Below are 20,268 nucleotides of genomic sequence, written 5' to 3' on the forward strand. Positions count from 1 at the left end.
GGGAGTTAAACAAAAAAACATAGAGTGTATAGCATCTAGATTGTGAATTGATATCGAAGGATTGTGAATTATATTTTGTATTTGATTTTCTTTCTTTTTTAATCATTGGCGAATGTATTAGCGAAAGCGAGGGTGCGTGCGTGCGAATGTGTGTGTATACTTTGTGTAAAGTCAGCTAGTTCCTGTGTACAGTAACCGATTGTGTGTTTTTGTTTCGTGTGTGCTCGTGTTTTATCTTTAATTTTTACAATTTTGTCGTTCATTGTTTAGTGCGCGCGCGTTTAGCATTCTATTGTACAGAGAAATACAGTGAAAATTTTTAAATGAAAAATGAGTGTTTATGTTCCTTTCCATGTGTTTGTAGAAACAGTTCGAAATAATGCAAAATTAAAGCAGTATTTAACTATACTAAACTACTTTCTTTACAAATTCATTAAATAATGCATAGCATTAACACACATTGCTAATCGTGTGTTTGTCACGCCACGATACGAAACCGATTCAGTACTATCTTCATTTATTCATACATATGTGTGTGGTTTTTTTGTTTCTATTTTGTTTAAATCGTACATTTTTTCCCCATAACATTTACTTATAGTTTGTTATTTTGTTTGTTTGTTTGTTCAGTTTTATTTTTCACGGCACAGCGAATAATAATGCACAACCTCTGAAGAGCTCCTTGTTTGCTGTATTATATGACTGGAAGTGTGGCTTATTACACACGGTGAACCAATCTGCCTCCTAAAATGATGCTCTCCCCCCCCCCCCCCCCCTCCCTTCACACAGCAAAATTCCGCTCTGTTACTTATGCTTATTGTAGTACATAGTAATACACACACACACATCATTCTTTTACGGTTATTAGATGACAAACACAGCTGCTATAAACATCGTTCCGTTTCTAACTAGACTGGAACACCTACAACATGTGGAAGGTAAAAGCTCGGGAATATATTAAAGCTAAACACACATTCACAATGCCAACACACCCACACACATATATCACGCAATGTTTTGTTTGCGTTTTTTTCTTCTGTTGTTTTGGTTCTCCACCCTGGGGACATCGTGAATTCGTTGTATGTGTGTTGTGTGGTAGTAGTGTGCGTTTTGAGTATGTTTCCTTATCCTGAAACCAACCATATGAGAGTGAGCGTTGTGTGCACACGCGTGCACGTGTGCATTTGTGTGTGTGTTCCTCCCTTTTGCGCACCAGCGCGATCACGCGATCCCTTTTAATCCTGTAGTACGATCAACAATCACACCGCGCACCGGTGAAGGAATGGAATAAAAATGGAGGATTCCTTCCGCTTATAATGATGCACACGCTTCGAATGATGAAAGCCCTTATTTCGCGCGCGTATGTGTGTCTTATAATAGGTACATCTATATCAAAATATTGTAGGCGTATTTTTATCTTTAGTTTAGTCCCTGATTTTGACAAGTTCATCAGCGTGCGTGTATGCGTATTTTTATTTTCTGCTAAAAACTAATATTCCTTCCTACACGGTTCGCACGAATTCATGCAATTCATTTGTGTTATGTTCAGTTTTTCATTTTTTTAGCAATAAAAATGTAAATAAGATCGCTACTGAGAAGCTTTTTCTTCGGGAAGGAGCAAACCACGATTTCATTTGCTAAAAAAACAAGTTCCTCTTGACTTCTTCCTCGCCCATCCTAACGATAGGAAAATAATGGAGTATGAACTTGACGATAATTCAACACACACACATACACTTTTAGCATGCTAACTAGCTCCTCTATGCGTCCGGTCCGGATGGGATTTGAACCCCGGCGCCGCTGTCGCCTTTTGAATAGAATTTGAAATTTGAATAGACAGAACATGTCACTTATACAAAGGAAAGGGGGTCTCTCTCTCTCTCTCTCTCTCTCTCTCTCTCTCTCTCTCTCTCTCTCTCTCTCTGTTTTTATCGTAAACCCTTTCCCCTTTTGCCTGTTTGCCTAAGTCACAATCGTTTCAAGTGCAAGAGAAATTAAAGATACTTTATAAACACCTAGAGAGTTCCGTTTTTTTCCGAACCACCACTGATTTCATACGAAAAGTTCATATTTGAAGCACTGCTACTTGTCAAAACACATTCCAAAATAAGGAGAAAAGAGCACTAGCTTAATTTTTATCTTTCTTTCGCACGTGCCAATTAGATCAGCCGTTGCGAAAGAATAAAGTGGGAAGATTTGAAAATTTTTGCACAAAATCTATTCCTACATGGACGGTGCGTATCTACCGAAAATACAAAACATAGTGTCAATGGTGTGGCAACGATAAATGTATCACAAGTACGCGAAAACATGCTCATACCTTCCATACTTTTGAGTAGCTCAACAACAGTGGCCGATAACGCTGCTCTAAATTCCTTTCGCCCCCCCCCGCCCCGCCCCCTTCTCTACCCACGTTCTTAATAACACACGCACTCATCAGGCCTTACACAGGAAATGGGTTCCTGAGTGGGGACAATGTGTACACACCCATGTGGGTTTGCCCCTTTTACAAACCTTTGGGAGCCCTCTGCTAGACACACTTTCATCCTGAAACCTTTTTATATCTCTGTAAATCTATATTCGTCTTTTATCAGTCTTTTCGGAGACACCCGTTGCGTTGCCATCACAATGGATCTCCTTCCTCTCCTCTCTTTGGACTTTCGTCGCATGGTACATAGATGGGTTAGTGTGAGTAGTGGGATTTTTTTGTTTAGTAGCAATGATTTCGTAATTTTGTTGTATTTTTAAATTTTTTTAAAATTTTAATTGTCTTCTAAATATAGAGTTTTCGAGGATATAACGAACAAGAAACGCGTGATTCTACAAAAGAAAAAGATTGAACAAACTAGCGAGAACATCCGATCGATTCAACATCTCGCAGTTTGAATCAACAAATCGGTATCTCTGGCGAACTTGTTAATTATATCCTCGAAAACCCTGTAAAGCAGTGTTGGGTTATTGTGGGGAGAGGCTGCTACTGCACAACACAACAACTCAAAACGGAGATGGCAGTAGTTATCGTGCGCGGTTCCACCTAGTTGAATGTTATCGCTATCGAGCAAGAAGAAAAAAAGAAAGAAATACTGCGGAAAAACATTATATCCACCATTTTTGTTTTCTTTTTTCCCTCCTCCTCTCCAACAGGTGTGTTTCCGCGCTATTAGTTCTTTTTTCTTCTCTATATACCAATCACTATCTGGCATCAACAACTATCGTTTTGTTCTTTATACCTCAACACCTCTGTTTCGCTAACTTTTATAAAGTTCATTCGGTTTTTCATTCATAAGTTTATATTTTTCTTTTTTTGTTTTAACCGTGCCCGTTAAAATCTATTTTCTCTCTCTCTCTCTCTCTCTCCCCATTTCTTTTTCTTGTATTTTTTTTACAATTCCACCGCGAAACTCACGATAAGGTTTTATCAATAAAAGATTTAAATACCTAAAATATTGAATGCCCTCCTACCGGGTTTCTTATTCCACCGGTTCGGTAGCAGTAGTACTGCCCATTGCACGGCGTGTGTTTTCGATGCTGGAACAATCCGCTCTCTCGTCCGGACGGAACACATCCTGGGTTTGTGTTTCCGTAAGCTTGCGCTTGGCAGTGGCACGCCTTTGTCCGTCCTGGCGACGCTTGCCAGAACCGCCGCTTCCGCCCCCACCGGATGGCTTTAGCGTCATCCAACTGTGGTGCGGTGGCGTTATAGGATTGTTATCTTCGACGATGATCGTCGGACTAACCGAAGCACTGCCACCATTTTCCTCGTGCCGCCGTTGCTGCTGTTGCTCATCCGGCGTTTGGTTCCCCTTTTCTGCACCGTGCTGTTGCTGTCGATGGTGGTGGTGGTGGTGCTGGAGAAATGCATTCTCCTCAGTGGGCGAACATTGGCTAACGGTCGGATTCAACGAAAAAGCGTTCGCGATGTGTAGCTTCTTTTCGTCCTCTTTTAGATTCTGCTGCATCGCGAAGTGATCGATCGATGAGGATCGCTGCTCGGTGGTATTAGTAGCAGTTAGCTGTGTTGGTAGGGAAATACTCTCGTGTGGGAGATGACGCGGCACTAGCACGATAAACACGTCACCCACCTCAAGCGGAGCACAATCCAACCCGTAGTTGTTGTAGGTAACTTCCGGATTGTGCGACGTCCAGCCCTTGCTCGTGACGAAGAATGGATAATCCATCGTTGTCTCGATTGCACCCTGAGGTAGAAAACGTAGAAGAAAAACAAACAAGATATTAATTTGGTTTGTTTTGTTTTTTGGGAATAATAATGGTCCCCAACCCCAAAATAGGACTCTTACATGACGCTGCTGCTGGTCGTAGGTGAAGCGCACGAGTATCTTCTTGACTGTGTCACCCGTACTGCTGCTACCGTAGCGAGGTGTGATACGGCGTGTCAATGCCTCGGTAAGGCGCACGTCCGGCGAGATTGCCGCCGTGCGCAAGAAATCCTCCAGCCGTACCTGCTCGACAGGTTTCTTTACCCCGTTCCGGAAAGAGATCATCGAACCGCGCAGAAACATTTTGGGCTTCAACACCGTCGTATGCAGTATACTGTGATAGAAAGCGAGAATGAAAATGTAATAGTGAGGGATATAACCTGGATAGCCAGCGCCTGTTCCCCATGTTCCAGGCCCTCCAACGAGACAAGGGTTTGGGAGAGAGGCCTTGCAACCCACCCCCAATGTAATTGCAACGAAACGACGACAAGAAATTTCAAAAAAAAAAAATTCTCGCCAACAAATCTTCAGAACAACCATATAAACAGCATCTTGCGAATTTCCATTCTTTTTGACTTACTGTTGATGGGCAGCAATATCATCCGCCACGTCGTGTGATTCTACTTCGTAGCTACATCGGCGACTACTGCTGCCAGCACCACCATCGAATGCTCCGTGTGCGTTGTACGGCAATCCCGCTGTTGTTTGGGGTGGTTCGACACGCACACTTCCACCGATACGTTGCTGTTTCAGCGTACCTTCCATACCTAAAGGAACCTTAAACTCCTGCTGCATGTGACTGGGCGTGGATGAAGATGTGCTGGCGCTCGTACTGGTGCCGGATATGGAACCGAACTTAGGACGATGCCGCTGGACGGAAGCCATATACGTATCCTGCAGGGTCGGTATATGATTGATCGGTGCACTGTGGGCGGCAATCAACGGGTACGACGACTGTAAGCCATTTTTGTCCTCCTCCGGTCCAACGATACTGGGCAGATCGTTCAAATATGTGGCATTAGTCGGCGGGTGCTGTAACGGATCCGGCGGTGCCCACATTCTTGGGTAGGCATGCTGCAGCTGAGCTGATTTGAGCGCTCTGTACGACGCAACGAGCGTGTCCATCTCGGCAGTGTTCGGTGCGTTGGATGAGGAGGATGACGACGATGTGGAGGAGGATGATGTTGGCAGCGAGATGTCTCTTGAAGTATGGTGCGATGGTGGCGTTGGGGGTGCTGGTGGCGATAGTGGCATGTGCCACAATTTAGACTTGATGGCAACTGGTGCGGCGGCCGCTTTCGGTAGCCGACTGTTAGTGCTGGACGTGTCCGTTGATGGCGGTGGGGGAGCTCTCGGTGGCAAAAATGCGGCCGCACCACTGGTGTAGCGCTGCTCCAGTGGTCGATGGTTGGGTGGTGGTATATACGTTGGACGTCCATGAACACGTCTGTATGAGGAAATTGCAAACACAATAAGTCACATTGATTCAAACCAGCCCACGCTTTTCAAACAAAAACAAATAAATCTAGAATTTGTACTGTACCTGTACGGATACATATCGTAGTTTAGTGGCGAGTATCCTCCGAACACATCGAGCGAACCCATCGTCGGAAAGCAAACCATACGGTTGCCGGTCGTTTGCTGCTGTGCTCCAAGAAACTCGAGCATTTGTTGGTGTTGTTGTTCCTGTTGCAACTTTTGCTGATAAGTGGCCGACTGTATAGTGGCACCGGGCGAATACTTCGATCCATCCGACTGGATTGGATTGCTGGTGGAGGTTTGATGACACTGCGTGTAGGTGAGTGAACCGCTGGCAAACTCGTCCCCTCCTCCACCGCTTCCGCCTCCATGGCTGCTGACCGCCAAATTGACCGGGCCAGTTTGTGGGTGTATGAGTACGTTCGAACCGGGAGCAGATGCTGGTGGCGGATCACCATACTTGAGACGTTGCTCCGTTGTTAATGCAGACGGTATGCCGAAACAACGGTTTTCTTCATATCTGGAAAGAAGTAAAGAATTAATTTAGAGCGAGCATTTTTTTTTTTTTAATAAATCCAAAGGTAACAAAACAACAATCCCAACAGACTCCTTACCGTTGCTTCGGGTACGGCCGAACAAACTCGTTACCGACCGATGGTATCGCATGGCCCAGGGACGATTGCGCACCAAGCAACGGTGGCAGTTGCAGCTGGCCACCGATTGCCGACGGTGACAGGATCGTGTGCAGCGGATGGTACGCATGATGATGCTGCGCTGGATGATGCTGATGCGGCGGCGGCTGGTGAGCATGGTGGCGTGAGTACGGCGGCACACGGCCTGGCACCGCACCAGCGGAACCTAACGTTTCCACCGCCGACAGCATTATGGTCTCCGATCACCACCAAGAACTCCACCTCCTCACCCGCTGCCACCGACGCAACGTTATTCTTCTCCCGCAATTTCTTGTAGTTGTTTGATGCTTGATCTTTTTTTTAAAATTGATTATTCGATTTTCTGGCTGATTGTGAGACTTTGAAATGGTTTGAATTTAAATTTCCGTTTTTCGTTTGTTTTTTTTTTGTTGGCAAAATTTGATAGTAGCTCTTATATTCCGTGTTCTTCACGAGAATTGCACCATTATACCGTACTGCAGTGGAATATACTTTCACTTCGTCGATCTTTCGTCCTTTCAGGTGTTTAACGCATTCCTCTCGTTGCGTCCTCCAACAAAAAAAAAGCACTTCACTCTCACTTTACACACTGTTTTGGCACACTTTCCCCGGTCCAGGCCACTTCTCTTTTCACCCCTCCTCAACACCACTGCCAGCACGGAACGGGGTGCGAACTTCCGAGAACATTCGTGGCGACAAGCTGGCTGCTAGGGGTAACATTTTTCCCCGGTGAAAGAGGTATCGGGGGCACTAGGAAGCAGGACGCGAACGGACTAAAATTTAGGGTAGAGGAAAAATCAAAAAGATGTATTAGTTTATTTTTTTTTTCTTGTTGTTCCTAATGGGTGGAAAAATGTATTATGATTGCTTTGCAGCAAACCGGCAAACCCTCTTCAACGCTATGTAACATTTGAACTCCCACTCTCGGCTCAGTTTTTCAACACGAACACCTTCACAAAACATTTGCCAAGGTCTGATAATGATAAGACGAAGCACACACACACAGCAATAAAAAAAAGAACACATCCTTTGGGCGGAGAGATAGTAAACACAGTGAAGCAACAGGTCCCGCCAGCGAAAGGGCACTCAACAACGGCACTCATTCTCCACCCGGTGAGTGTTCCTCCGGTGCCAAAAATAAGCTGCAAGCGCTAGCAAGGATATTATTTCAAGCACACAACAACCATAAGGAACTACACGCGCCGGCAACACTACCACGGCAGGGCCCAGCACTTTCGTGTGTTTGAGTGAGCACAAAACGTAAAATAAACCCGCTCACAACGCACACACGAGTCGTCGAAAAAAAAAAGAGATCCTTTACTACTTCTTTTTGAAGCGAGCGATCCTGGGAAGCTTCTCTCGTTGGTTCGGGGGGTTCGGAGGGTTTGGTATGATCAATATTCGATATTATGATAAGCGTCGCATCGTAATTAGCCAGGTGAACGAACAATCACAAACCTACAACTGGAATGCGTTTTCATGAAGGCAAACAGCAGAAGAAAGAAGGTTCACACTGGAAGAGGTGAAACACAGTTGGCGTTTTGAGGGCGGGCTTTTAAGGACAAATTGTTGGATCAATTCTTGCGACGGTTTGCCTGCTTTGCTTTGCCACTTTTCGTCTCATTCCGTGGCTAAGGTGTGTACAATGGTGATCTTTAGGCAATTTAATGTATGTGGTAAAGGCCTGGTGGAAGAGGCAACAACGGCGTCGGTCTTCACACGACAGAATCGGAGTTCAAATCCCATCCGGACCATTCCCCCATAGTTTGAGGGCTTTACTATCCAACTATTGGATATCAGCAATGGCCGAGCCAATTACTTTTGATGCCTTACTACTGCATCACAATCAACTTAACTTTGTATGCACATCTTCCCTCCATCAGAAAGAAATCAGATATTTCAGTACTGTCAACAGGTGCTGGCCACTTATCAACACACGTTCCATCTTTCCTTGAAATTTCCCTTATTTGACATCAATTAGCCACACGAAACGGTGAGTTACTCACCGACTGCATTATCTTTTAAAACCGATCGCGATGCTTGCGAATTTCTCAAACCAAAAAAAAAAAGGAGGAACACCCCCATCGTCTGTGAAACAATTGACCACCCACAAACTCACATAAACTTTAGCCCGAAAAAGTCTCCCCCCTAAGCGCAAAACGAAGAAGCCGGTTAGCCTGAAACACGCATAGAAAGAGAGGGAGAGAGAGAGAGACTGAGAGTGTAGTACAACAAACACACACAAAAAAGATTTAATTATTCCCAACAGTGCGTGCCCGAACAAGGGTTGAATTAAAGCACTTTGCGGAAACCAACTAGATATTATCAAGCTCTTGATCGGTACGCGTACAGAGAACTCAAAATCAAAACAGTCAGTTTTCGAAAGAAAAACAAAAACGGTAAGGCCTGTAATTTCCCTTCTTGGTTTTGAAGTTTACGTGCGGATCACGTCACAAATCAGCATTACATGGAGCTCGAAGTATTAATCTATATTTAGGCACTGGAAGCGATTGCACCTACCACACTCTTCCCTCTTGTTGCTCAATAACGCCTCCTATTACATGGCTGAAGGGCTGTTACTCTTATGTTAAGTGGCTTTTTTCTTCTTCTCAATAATATCTTCTGATTTAGTAGTTTGATAGTTGTTTTTATCTTCATTTTGTGGAAAAAAAAATTGCTACAAGATAACTTCACTTTTACAAGCTAAAATATGTACACAAGCAACTAGTATTGCCAGGAAGCCAGTAAAACTGTTCTTCACCACTCAAAACCGACCTCAACACTAAAACCACTCAACACTTTATGAAACAGGAAGAAGGAAATCAACTTACAACAAGCCGGTTACCTTCCTGGCGAGAAGGCACACGAAACCAACCACTACTGATTATCAAAACTGTTCCGTCCGCGGCAAAGGACTGCGTTGAGTGGCGTTCGTATCGCAAGTAATCGCCGGTTTGCCGGTGCGATCCATTATAAAGGATCTCGCTCTCTCTTTCGCTCTCTATTGATTCCTCTTGTACACTCTCTCTCTCTCTCTCTCGGTCGCTAGGCTTTCGCCACCTCTCCCCCCCCCCTCTACTTATCCGGTTCTCCACATCCGGTTTTTCCTCGGTGGCCCTCTTCCAAACAAAATCTCCCACCCACGAAAGGAAACGTTCCGCCTCCGCCATTTTACTTCCCCGCAAGACACGGTGGACACAAACAATCACACGCATGCACACACATACACAACTAGATGGGACAGATTCGTTACCCAGTCTCTAGGAGGAGAGATGCAAGCCCAACAGCATTTCTCTTCATACAAAAAAAAAAAGCTATGTCCTTGCCGCGAAGGAGCTTCCGAACGTTTAGCCGCTCGAATTTATTTTAGTAGTGTTTGTGTGTGATCCCAAGATTAACCTTTTCTTGGCTTTGGTCTCCTCAACTATGTCTTTTTTTTAAAGGCCCGAGAGCAACAACTACGATTGACGATCAGAAACGGCACTACCCGTTTTACTGAGTCCAGAGCATCCGAGGAATCCGGAAGGATGACGCTAAGGGTTTTTAGCCTGATTGTTGCATTTTCATGTACTCCCGCAGCAGCAGCAAGCAAGATCAGATTTCGATCCGACCCCTCTCTGCTCTGAGCACTATAGGGCACCCCCACCCCCCCCCCACCCCCCGCCGGATTCTTCGTTTTCGCCGGGCGCGGATATCCTCCTCCTAGGTCTCCGACGACCGTGGTGTGTTGTTATCGGAGACGGCCCCTGCCATGTGCCGAGCAGTAGTAGTAGTAGTAGTAGTCGTCCCCTGTACCAAGAGCTAAATATAATCTCAGCTGTATCGATCCCTCCATAGCTGGCTGGTTGCGACGACGGCGGTGTGCGGGCTGCTGATACAGCTGCACAACAAACAACACCCAAACATACACACACGGGCGGTTGCCGGAAAGCCCACTGGTTAAAAGGACTTCTGAGAGGATACGCATCAATAAACAAAACAACAACAAAAAAAAACTGAACCCTAAAAGAGCCATCGAGCCGAGGGGAAGTTGGGTGAGTTCTGTCGGAGCTTTTAACAGCTTACATAAAACACACGCACGCATACACCCGTACGGGAGTGTCTGAGGCAGAGCGGCATGAATCGAACGAGTCCTTGGTGAGTGACTTTCCACAGTGGGAAAGGATTGTTTGATGTGGACATTTATTTTGCTAGTGTCTAGATTACACCTTTTTCTGACCTGAAAGATGCACTTTCAACGATTCTAGAACACTGAAGAATTTGTTTTGTAGCCACAGAAAATTGCGGATTCTCCTGTCGAGCTTTGAGAAGCACATGCAATAAGAGTAGCTCCGAAGTTTTGTCAAAATATTAATGAAATTCCAGAATCCAGGAAATTCTTGTAAAGCAATTCAAAAAGATCTCGTAAGGGTATGACTTTAGACGCCTTTTTTTAAAGCTAGAATATAGTACAAAACGGCCTGATGTAACACCTGATAGTTAGCTTAGCTAAGAGAAAGAAAGACTAGCTTTCCAACTAAGGAAGATCAGCATTAAAAATAGCCACAAATTTAACACCTCGATATCTAGAAATTCTACGGCCACAGAAAATACACAAGTATTTGAAGAAGGTGACCAAATTCTCTAGTTATTTCTAAATAAAACTTATTAATTATTTTAATTTTTATGACCAAAGCTTCCATCGTTGTGCAAACGGCCAGAACGAGTCGTTGATAACAACCAGCATAGCTGTAACACTCAGCAGATTAGATGGGAAAATGATAACGAAGCATCTTGTGCCTTGCCTTCTTCGAAAAACCCTACAATCTACCGCCCGTGCATTATCCAACTAGCAAACAAATTTTCACGCGTATCGACTACGAGATGTTTGTCTGCTCAGGTATTCTCTGGGATGAAAACATATTTAGTTTAGAATTTTAATTAGGTGTCCTTCCTAGGGTGCGTGGAAAACGTTTTCCCTGAAATCTTGAAACGTATCTAACGATCACTCACGCTCTTTCTCTCTCTGCTCATCCTACTTGCGGCAAAACAACCGCAGCAAACTTGCCACAAGTCCTGAGACACCCGATGAGCATGCTTGGTGGTTCACATCACTGCCAGCCCTACTAGTTAGTCCCGCAACACTTCTGAAGACGAAATCTAACACTCACAAAAGCACGCGAACGCTTCGGAAAACGCGATACCGTCATCACAAAAGAAAAAGAAGGAAACAAAATTTTGCTGCGTGAGTGTCCACGCACCGCACGGTGAATAAGATAGGAGGTGGAATGAAAACAAACCTCCTGCATTGGGTACATAGAAGACGGGCGGCATTCAAGGTCACTGTTATACAACGAGCACGACGAGGTGATACACGCCAGTAAACAGACGCACCATTTTAGATATTATGCTTAACAACACCCGCTGGGGCACTCACATACAACACACGTTTTTCCCTGCTCGTAAAGCGGCATCACTGAGATTTCCTTCTGAGGGTCAAGTGTTGGGAACCGATGCCGACAAACAGGCCCGGTATGGGGTACATCATACAATACTAGTATTAGAGCATTGTATATTACCCCAGGACTTTCTCCAAAATTTTACACAGTAGACACGAGTTGTTGGGGATACTAGAGTCCTAGAACGATGTTCCGTTTGTCAAGGATTTTCTTCGCCATTTGTTCTGATCCCTAAGCTGAAGATCCAGAACGTGGCCATTTGCTCTGATCCTTAAGCTGAATATCCGGAAAAGTAATTTCTCCAAATGGGAGTAGTAGACACGAGTTGATGGGGATTCTTGAGTCCTAGAACGATGTTTTGTTCCTGAAGGATCTGCTTCGCCAAGTGCTCTGATCTCTAAGTAGAAAATCCAGAATACAGTCCCCTCCCCCTTTCCTGATCCGGATCACTCTGCCGAGGTTTTTAGTGACTTAATATTGGTTCTTTTGAATTCCAGGTTCACGTTCCGTTCCTCTTTCATTGCAAACAAATTTCCCAACACTAATAGCTAAACTTTGCGGCTCTAAAAAGTGCCGACTCCACACGGAGGAGTCTACCACACTATATCCAATTTCTTCGATAGTAGATAGAGCTGATACAAATCTTCGACCCTAGCTTGCTAGGTCGACCCAGAGATGAAGCAATAATCCGCCAACCGAAAACTGAGACGCAAAAAAAAAGTCATCGAATGTTTTTTCGTCAACAGTACTTGTTACGCCCTCCCGCAAGTTTCGTAATTGCAACAAGTGCATCCAAAGCGTGTAATGCTTGCGCGCAAGGGCTTCGGGCAAACAGGAATAAAAGTGCAAACGGTGCGCATTCTTCCAAACGTACGTAATTGGCAGTAGGCGAGCTTGCTGTTTGCTGAGCAATAAAAAAAAAGTGCAAGCAAATGAAGCACACGCAAAAGTGTGATTTTAACCGTTCGAACAAAACCAACACTGATCGGGGTTCAGGTTCTGCAGTCAAAACTGTGTGAGCGCAGGAATGTTTCACGTTCAACTGCAGCGCCTACAATTTTCAACGACTTAACTCACAGAAGCAACGAAAAACAAAACCTGCTGTGGCATATAAATCCTTCGGATTCTTTGGGAAAACTATGCTTAAGACAGTAAGAGATAGCGTAGCGAACAAAAATATTGGGTTGGAATTGTCCCAGGTCAAATAACGTAGACGACGCAGAGAGAAGCAGGTAAAAACTAGATGGAAAACTAGCGAAGGCACACAACAATATAAGCCAAGGTCTGTTTGTGCTTCAAAGGAAAGTACAAAAAAAAAGAAAACATGGATGCGTCGCTTTGCACAACAGACACAAGCGAAAAACAAAAGCAAACCTTCAAAACACACTTCCAATTTGCCCTTGTTAAAGACTATCTACCTCTATCCGTCCATGTACCAAACAGAGAAAAATAAACCTTATCCAATCCTCCAAAATTTACGCTAACTTTGTGCCTCCAAAGATAGCCACTCTCTCCAGCAAAAGCGACGCCCTTTTGACGCGAATTTTAGCACGCAAACAACACCTTTACTGCTGCAGTGTAATTAGCTATCCTGCGTGCTGCAAAATGCAGGCATGAGGCACAGAAGTGACAGCTTACCGGGGTCCAATAAAAATGTCTTCTCACTTCACGCGCGTGGGATGGACACACCATTATTCCGTAAATAAAAATCAAAGACCCTTCAAAGCCTGGAAGAGTATTGACCATTTGCTTCGTTTTTTTTGCTTCCCATAAAAAAACGACAACCACTTCACACGGTTGCTTCTTCACAAGACTGGAATAATAAAAGAAACAACAACAGAAACTAAAACCCTCCATAAAACACTCAAGAGGTGTTACATTGATCGCCCGAAAAGGGACACACAGTCTTTGGGACCCTGTCGGCGGGGTGCAGCATCAGAGCACGTGCAGGTATACAGAGCCAACCGTCCTCGAATGATCCTCGCTGGGTCAACCATTTCTTTGAGGGTCATAAAAGTTCGTTCCAAGGCGGCGTTGGTTGTTGTCTGGTTCGAAAACCTAACCACCGCAAAACGGGACCGGGGCGAAGATACGCACGGAGACATCATGTCTCGCGCGGAGAGAACACCACCTCCTGGGGGTGGTTTTATGATCGTGTCCTGGAAGGAGGGTAACCCATTATGAAGCGCACGGGCACCGAACCTGCTGATGCTTCCGATTGATGTGTAGTTTTGCTGGAACGGTACCGCAATGTCTCTCTATCCCTCTGGTTTTATGGCGATATCTTTTTTTTTTTGTGAGACATTCTCAAGGACCGGCGCTTCGATAGGTGAGTTGGGTATTGCTGACTTTTAAAACAGCACTTGTTTTTTGTTCATTCTGCTCTTCTTCTTCTTCTTACCGAAACAAATCGCTAAGGATAATCTGGTTTTTGGGTCGGGCCGGTGGTGTAGACGACAGCCGCGCCGGTCTTCAAACGGCAGGACCGGGGTTCAAATCTCATCCGGACCGTCCCCCCCTAGTGAGGACTGACTAACCAACTACGTGGTATCGACAGGTCTAGCAAGCCATTTCGATGGCCTGCAAGACCTTAGAGGTCGTTAAACCAAGAAGAATCTGGTTTTTAAGAGATAAGCCTTGTTGTCCACCAGGAACGGCACTCTGGATAACCTTTTCCATAGCTTGATTTGCATCGATTTAACGATTGCCTGTAATTGATTCTTCGGTAATAAAAATAGTGCGTAGGTTTGCATGCAAAACCTCCCCCTAGGATAATTGGAACATTTCCCACCCAACCCGTCCAGAGAAGAAATCGACCAGATCCGCTGCACATTCCACAACAATTCCTTTTGGATCCCCTTCCACCGAAATCCATTTCTAAGGATAATCTGGTATGAAATGTTCCAATCCTCTACGATGAAACGAGTAATATAAGAAATGTCACCTGCAACGGGTTTTCTCTAGATTAACTAGCTTTATGCTTCATTTTACGATTCTCTCGTAATTAATCCTGCCTTTTTTGTGTACGTCTTTCAGCGCAAGCCTGTCTGGATAATTGAGACATTCCAAACCCTGCCATTACCTTGGGTCTGTTTCGCAGTGGACAGTCGCATTTTATGTTAAAACCCGCTCTCTATTGGTCAACTTTAACCAGTTTGCCATTTTTATGACAAAAATTGACGGTGCTAAAATGACAAGTCGTTTAAAAACCAATTTTCTCATGCTCATTTAAGTAGATTGAATCTATATAGCGGGAATGCAGTATTTGCTGTAGCAACACTCCTACCAAAACTACAATAATACGAGCGCATTCCGTACCTGAACAGTCAGTGCTTGTTCGCTCCGAATCAAAGCGAGAAGATGGGCGTCCAGGCATTGGAATTAATTTCCGGATGAAAAAGAGAATTTGTTTAAAAAAAAGCATAAACCCATGCAGGCCGTTTCTGATACGTCTAAACAGATCGCATGCACAACAGCTAGACACACGCCTCTGTGTACATAAATAGCACTGGGCGGAAGGCAGAAGCAAATACTCCGTCCCAATTATCCATTCTCCTCCAGAAAGAAAACAAATAACCGAGACACACAACAGCGTATCAGATGCGTAGAGGCAGGCATTGCGAAACGAACAAGTTATCAAGGCATATCAAAATATAAGCTGAGATCGTTAATGAAATCGTTAAAAAATTGAGGAGTGACAAAAAATTAACCAAAGTCGTTAAAAACTGCTCTACCTTGGCATTGCGAGAGCGTTGTACAAACGTTTGCAACTATCAAATTCCTATATTTAGCCCACAGATTTCTTCGTAAATCATGTTTTGAAAGTGTTAACTTCGGTAAGAAATCGCTCCAAAATTACGCTATTACGCTTAGGGCATCCGAAGGACTAAATCCGCCACTGCTCTGTTTGGTTGTGCCTCTCCATTACGTTGTTCCTGGATATATGAAAAGTCGGAATCAATTGATCACAAATTGTTCTTCATTCCGAAGTAGGTCTTTCTTTGATAGGCTTATCCGCTCTGCATGGCTCGATGGCAGAGTTTTCGGGGCTCAAGATGTTCTCAAGATCACTCCCCGATTGTCTTTGAAGTCTTTGGTTCTGTGGGATCTCAGGAGGATAATGTCTAGGCTTAGAGGTCTAGCCAATGCACATTGGTATGTATGTAGCTGCTGCGTCAGACACATGACGTCTTCTGAAGCCTCGTGTGTGAAGTACCAGGCTCCAACGACGCAGTCCAGGGAATTGTTGAGTATGAAAGAATGTATTATTCCCCAGGAAAGAGGAAAATGTACTGAAGACAACATTTTTCCCGAAGACAAATACTGCGAGTCGAGAAACTATTTTTCACCTTGTCCGCTTCGGTCCTAACTTGTGAATAAATTTTCTATTACTTAGGATTGTTGTAGAAGTTACAGATATAAAATATATCCTCTTCTACCTAAGCAGAAGTCGAGAGCAACAATGGACGAGGATCAAGAGATAAATTTGTTTGGGTGGCGTTAAACTTCGAGCAAGAAATGACAGAGGGATGTACCTCTAGGACACATCAGAAATTGTAGATGAGCTGCTCGGATAAGATGGACCTCTTTATGAAGCATTTATTTTTATGCCCACATTTTCGTCTGCCTTTTTGAGTGTGTATAGTAAAGTTAAATGTATGAATTTACAAAAGAAAGCACAATCTAGGACTTTTCTTTAAATGATTGGACTCAAATAATTGGTCTCGATAACAAGGAACAAGTACACTATACCACGAACTGAGTCCGATGCTAATCAGTGCACAACAAGAATAAACAATTATAATTGGTAACGCGCCACTGTTGCTGAGAGACGAATCGCATGGAGCGATAGAAAGAAGACCTAGAATATAATTGAATGTTTTGAAATAGGAGCTAGTTATCCGAGTTATAAAGCAAGCAAATCCGATCAAGTGCTCATTATCGAAGCGTACGCGGGTTTTAATCAGGGACAGATACGCAACAAAAGCACGATAGAGATCGAAGCTTCGCGTCCACGCCGGCATCTCCTAATGATTAGAAACTTTTCCTATCGCCCACACACCTCTGGTATGCAAAATGGCAGGATACTTCATTCTGGATGCATTCTCTCCTGCTTTCCAACGATGGAGGCACAAAATAGAAGATAAAAAATACATAAATAATAGAGCGCTAGCAAAATAAGTGTGATGCACATTTCTATTTACCAACCCCGGTACGCGCTAACGAGCAACATCATTATCCTTTTGGACCAGCGCATCCCCTTGCGGGGAAAAATCCTCGTTTGAGAGTTTTTGTTTGGACTTGTGTTTTGAGAAGACAGAAAAAAAACACACACTAAAAGCGAAGCGCAACCCACCAGGAGCGAGGATGAGAAGCGCAATTTAATGAGCGCACTTTCCTCAACGCAGAAAGCTAGTTTTCTATTTTATTGGGTCCTCTCCCGATTTCTAATAGTCGATGCATGGGGGCTGGAATTTTCCGAGATTTTCAAATCCGTAACACGTAAGTGGTTATTTTCCACTGTTATCGTCCGCACATTGAACACGTGCAGCAGCGAAAAGGCGTACCTGGGAAATGGCTTTTTAGAGCAAACAAACGGTCAATGTGGACTCTATTCCTAGTTACGGAAATACGCTCAGATAAGTTCCAATAATTCTTCCGGGTTCACCGAAACGAGGAAATACAATTTGGTTTTCTGCTCATCGATACGTTGGTTTCTATGGTTTAATGGGTTCATTTGCTTACCGTCGTCTATGTTGCTATTTGTATAAGTTCCTGGGCAGAGACATCAAGTCTCTGCAGACTGTACGCGGTTTTGTTATCTAAAGATTTGCCAAGTGATAGCACGCTGCCGTAATAATTTCTGACCAAAGATGACCCTGCAGATAGGATAAGGAAGGGCATCTTGGTCAGTTAGCAGCTAGAGGTCCTCAAGCGATGGGCTTAATATTTTGAAGAATTTTTTGAATGATCACTGCAACGAACAACGAACGTTAAAGGCTCCAAGAAAAACAGAAATTGAGACCTCCTACTACACCGAAGCACACCGTGACCAAGGACTCTTTCCAATATACACCCAAGAAAGCTTGCTAAAGCACGACCACCTGGAGAGCCATCATGCCGATTGACAACGATTGTCTCTGCCATCGATAGAGCATATCCTTTCCATGAGTACAGTTTCGGGGAGGCTCTCGTTTACAATGTTCGTGATCCTCCAAATTCCCTCCAAGGCTCCCAGCTCATAACTGCTTACAGCTACAACAGCTACTTGTAGAACCTCGAGTCCACGAGTCCCCGAAGTTCGATGGTCCCAAGCATCTGGGAGATGTTTGGCTTTCCTGTATATTCTTCAGCCTGGCACTAGAGAGACTAGAGAGACTTTCAAGTAGAAATTTCGGAGATCATCTTCAGTGGAGATCCAGTTCAGACCATCAGTCAATTCAGAGTCCTCCGGCCATCGAAACAGCTTACTAGACTTGCAGATACCAAGTAGTTGGATAGTCAGCCCTCACTACGGGGGGGATGGGTGTCCGGATGGGATATGAATCCCTCCATCAGCCATTTAAACATTGGCGCCGTTGTTGCCCACAACTGCCGGATCCGCCCCATGATTACTTTTTATGAGGCGAATTAAATTATTAAAAACTCCTCAAAATTAATAACCCTCTGGCTTACGAGTCAACTGAAACAAGAACCTGACAACTGCAGAAAGAAGAGGCGACTATTGATTGATTTGGTACGATTTTTGGGAGGAATATCCAGAGCCACAGTGGAGCGCTCTCTCTCTCTCTCTCTCCGCCTTTTTCTCCCCTATGGAGTAAGTCATTAAAGTGTGGCTAAACATTAATGTTCGCCAGCATCCACAACTTTACGACCACTAACCGATCAGAAGTGTCGAAGTGTTGCCCAACACACAACTTCAAAACCCCAGCCGGAAGATGCACCACAAGAAAGGAATCGGAGGACATACAGCGATTTAAAAAAAAAGCATTATAAAAGCTCCAATCATCTCTTCCTCCCTCTCCCTTTCACACACACATATCACGGTATGTTCTCACCCTTGTTTTTCGTAAGCTTTTTAACTACTTTATAAAGCCTTCTCTTTTCGGCTGCCACTTCTAAGAAGGGTGGCGCGAGCAATACGGCTCGGGCTCTGGGATACGAGATGATCTTGATGCTGCCATAAAACAACGAACGCACTTTAAACGATACAGACACACACACAGCTACGTCGATCGCGTCTCGTTTAGACCGCGAGACAATGACAACCGTAAAAAAGCCGAGAAACGGTACAGGAATGTAACCAGGAATGTGGGCCCTCCTTCCCAGAAACCTCACCAGCAGCACCACCTCCCCCCACCAACCACCAATAATTTCTTGCTCTCCTTCACACATACGCACACGGGGTGTGTGCTTATCTACAACTCTGCGGGGGCTGCTGGGGCTGGAGTACCTTTCTTTGCTGGGTTCCCCAAGATTTTTCTTTTTTTTTACGTTTGGCGGATCGTCATTTCACAGCCTTCTTCGCGTGTGAGTTAGAAACGTCTGCACAAGCAGAAGGATCAATTATTCGTGGAAAGGCAACTGGATGACTCGTAACGCAAGCGATAGGGGAAGCGAAAATCTGGAAGAAGCGATCGTGCCCTTGATCGCTCCAATATTCTTCTCTTTCTGTCCGTCCCCCCGGCCATCTACTTCACCTTTCCCTAGCAGCAGCATCCAGTCTCTGGATCCTGGACGAATGGTACTAGTTTCGGCCGCCGCCGTTGAAACTTCCCGCCACCCCCGAGAACTCTCTCGAGAGATTTTTCGAAGAAAAAAAACCCGTCCAAGAACAACATGTGACTCGTCGGAAGACATCTCTTTCTCTCTCTCTCTCTCTCTCTCTCTCTCTCTCTTTCTCTCTCGATCTCTTTTATTGTTTTGTTCATTTTGCTGTGCTCCCTTTTTTGTATGTACTTGCCCGGCGGACTGTTCCTGTTTCTTTCAAGCCCTTTTTCTCGCACGAAATGATTATTTTCAGTCTCCTTCTTTCCTCCGAGGCCCTTTCGAACACCCCTTCGCACTGACCACAACACAGATTCTTGGAAAAATCCAAAGTCCCAAATGATGGGTGAGTGAAAAGATTCTACACGTGTAGGTGCGAAGGTAGGGGAAGAGGCGTGACGAAAACGATTGGGAGAACGTAGTTTAGGGATTTAAGGTTTAACGTGTAAGATGTTATCCAACTAACTATATACCTTCCGGGTAAGGATTGTCGTGAAACCGTTACACAACTGTGTTCAAATGTCCTGAGAAATGGACGGCGCATCTTTCATGAAGTTATGGTCTCACAGCGTTGTTACAGTGATCAGACAAAATACACGCACGGATGGATAATAATCACGATTCCCCCCCAACCCCCTTTGTGAATCTGGATTTGTAGGGTGTGTGTGTGTGTGTGTACAACGACCGCATTCGCATTCT

The 20,268-nt window shown here is 44.5% G+C and overlaps 2 protein-coding genes across 5 annotated transcripts in view; one reads left to right on the plus strand and one right to left on the minus strand.

The window, feature by feature from the left end:
* LOC126558897 (V-type proton ATPase subunit d) overlaps nucleotides 1-20,268 on the plus strand; it is a 401,974-nt gene that overhangs the window by 209,848 nt on the left and 171,858 nt on the right. The gene's annotated exons all lie outside the window — the stretch shown is intronic.
* On the minus strand, nucleotides 3,468-6,576 carry LOC126562515 (ataxin-1). The gene is made up of 5 exons (XM_050219055.1): nucleotides 6,308-6,576; nucleotides 5,758-6,213; nucleotides 4,795-5,661; nucleotides 4,296-4,548; nucleotides 3,468-4,193 (listed from the first exon to the last, which is right to left on the minus strand). Exons 1-5 carry the CDS (start codon nucleotides 6,574-6,576, stop codon nucleotides 3,468-3,470), a joined length of 2,571 nt encoding a protein of 856 aa, XP_050075012.1.

This window comes from Anopheles maculipalpis, chromosome X (genome assembly GCF_943734695.1).
Source record: "Anopheles maculipalpis chromosome X, idAnoMacuDA_375_x, whole genome shotgun sequence".
In the NCBI taxonomy this organism is placed as follows: domain Eukaryota; kingdom Metazoa; phylum Arthropoda; class Insecta; order Diptera; family Culicidae; genus Anopheles; species Anopheles maculipalpis.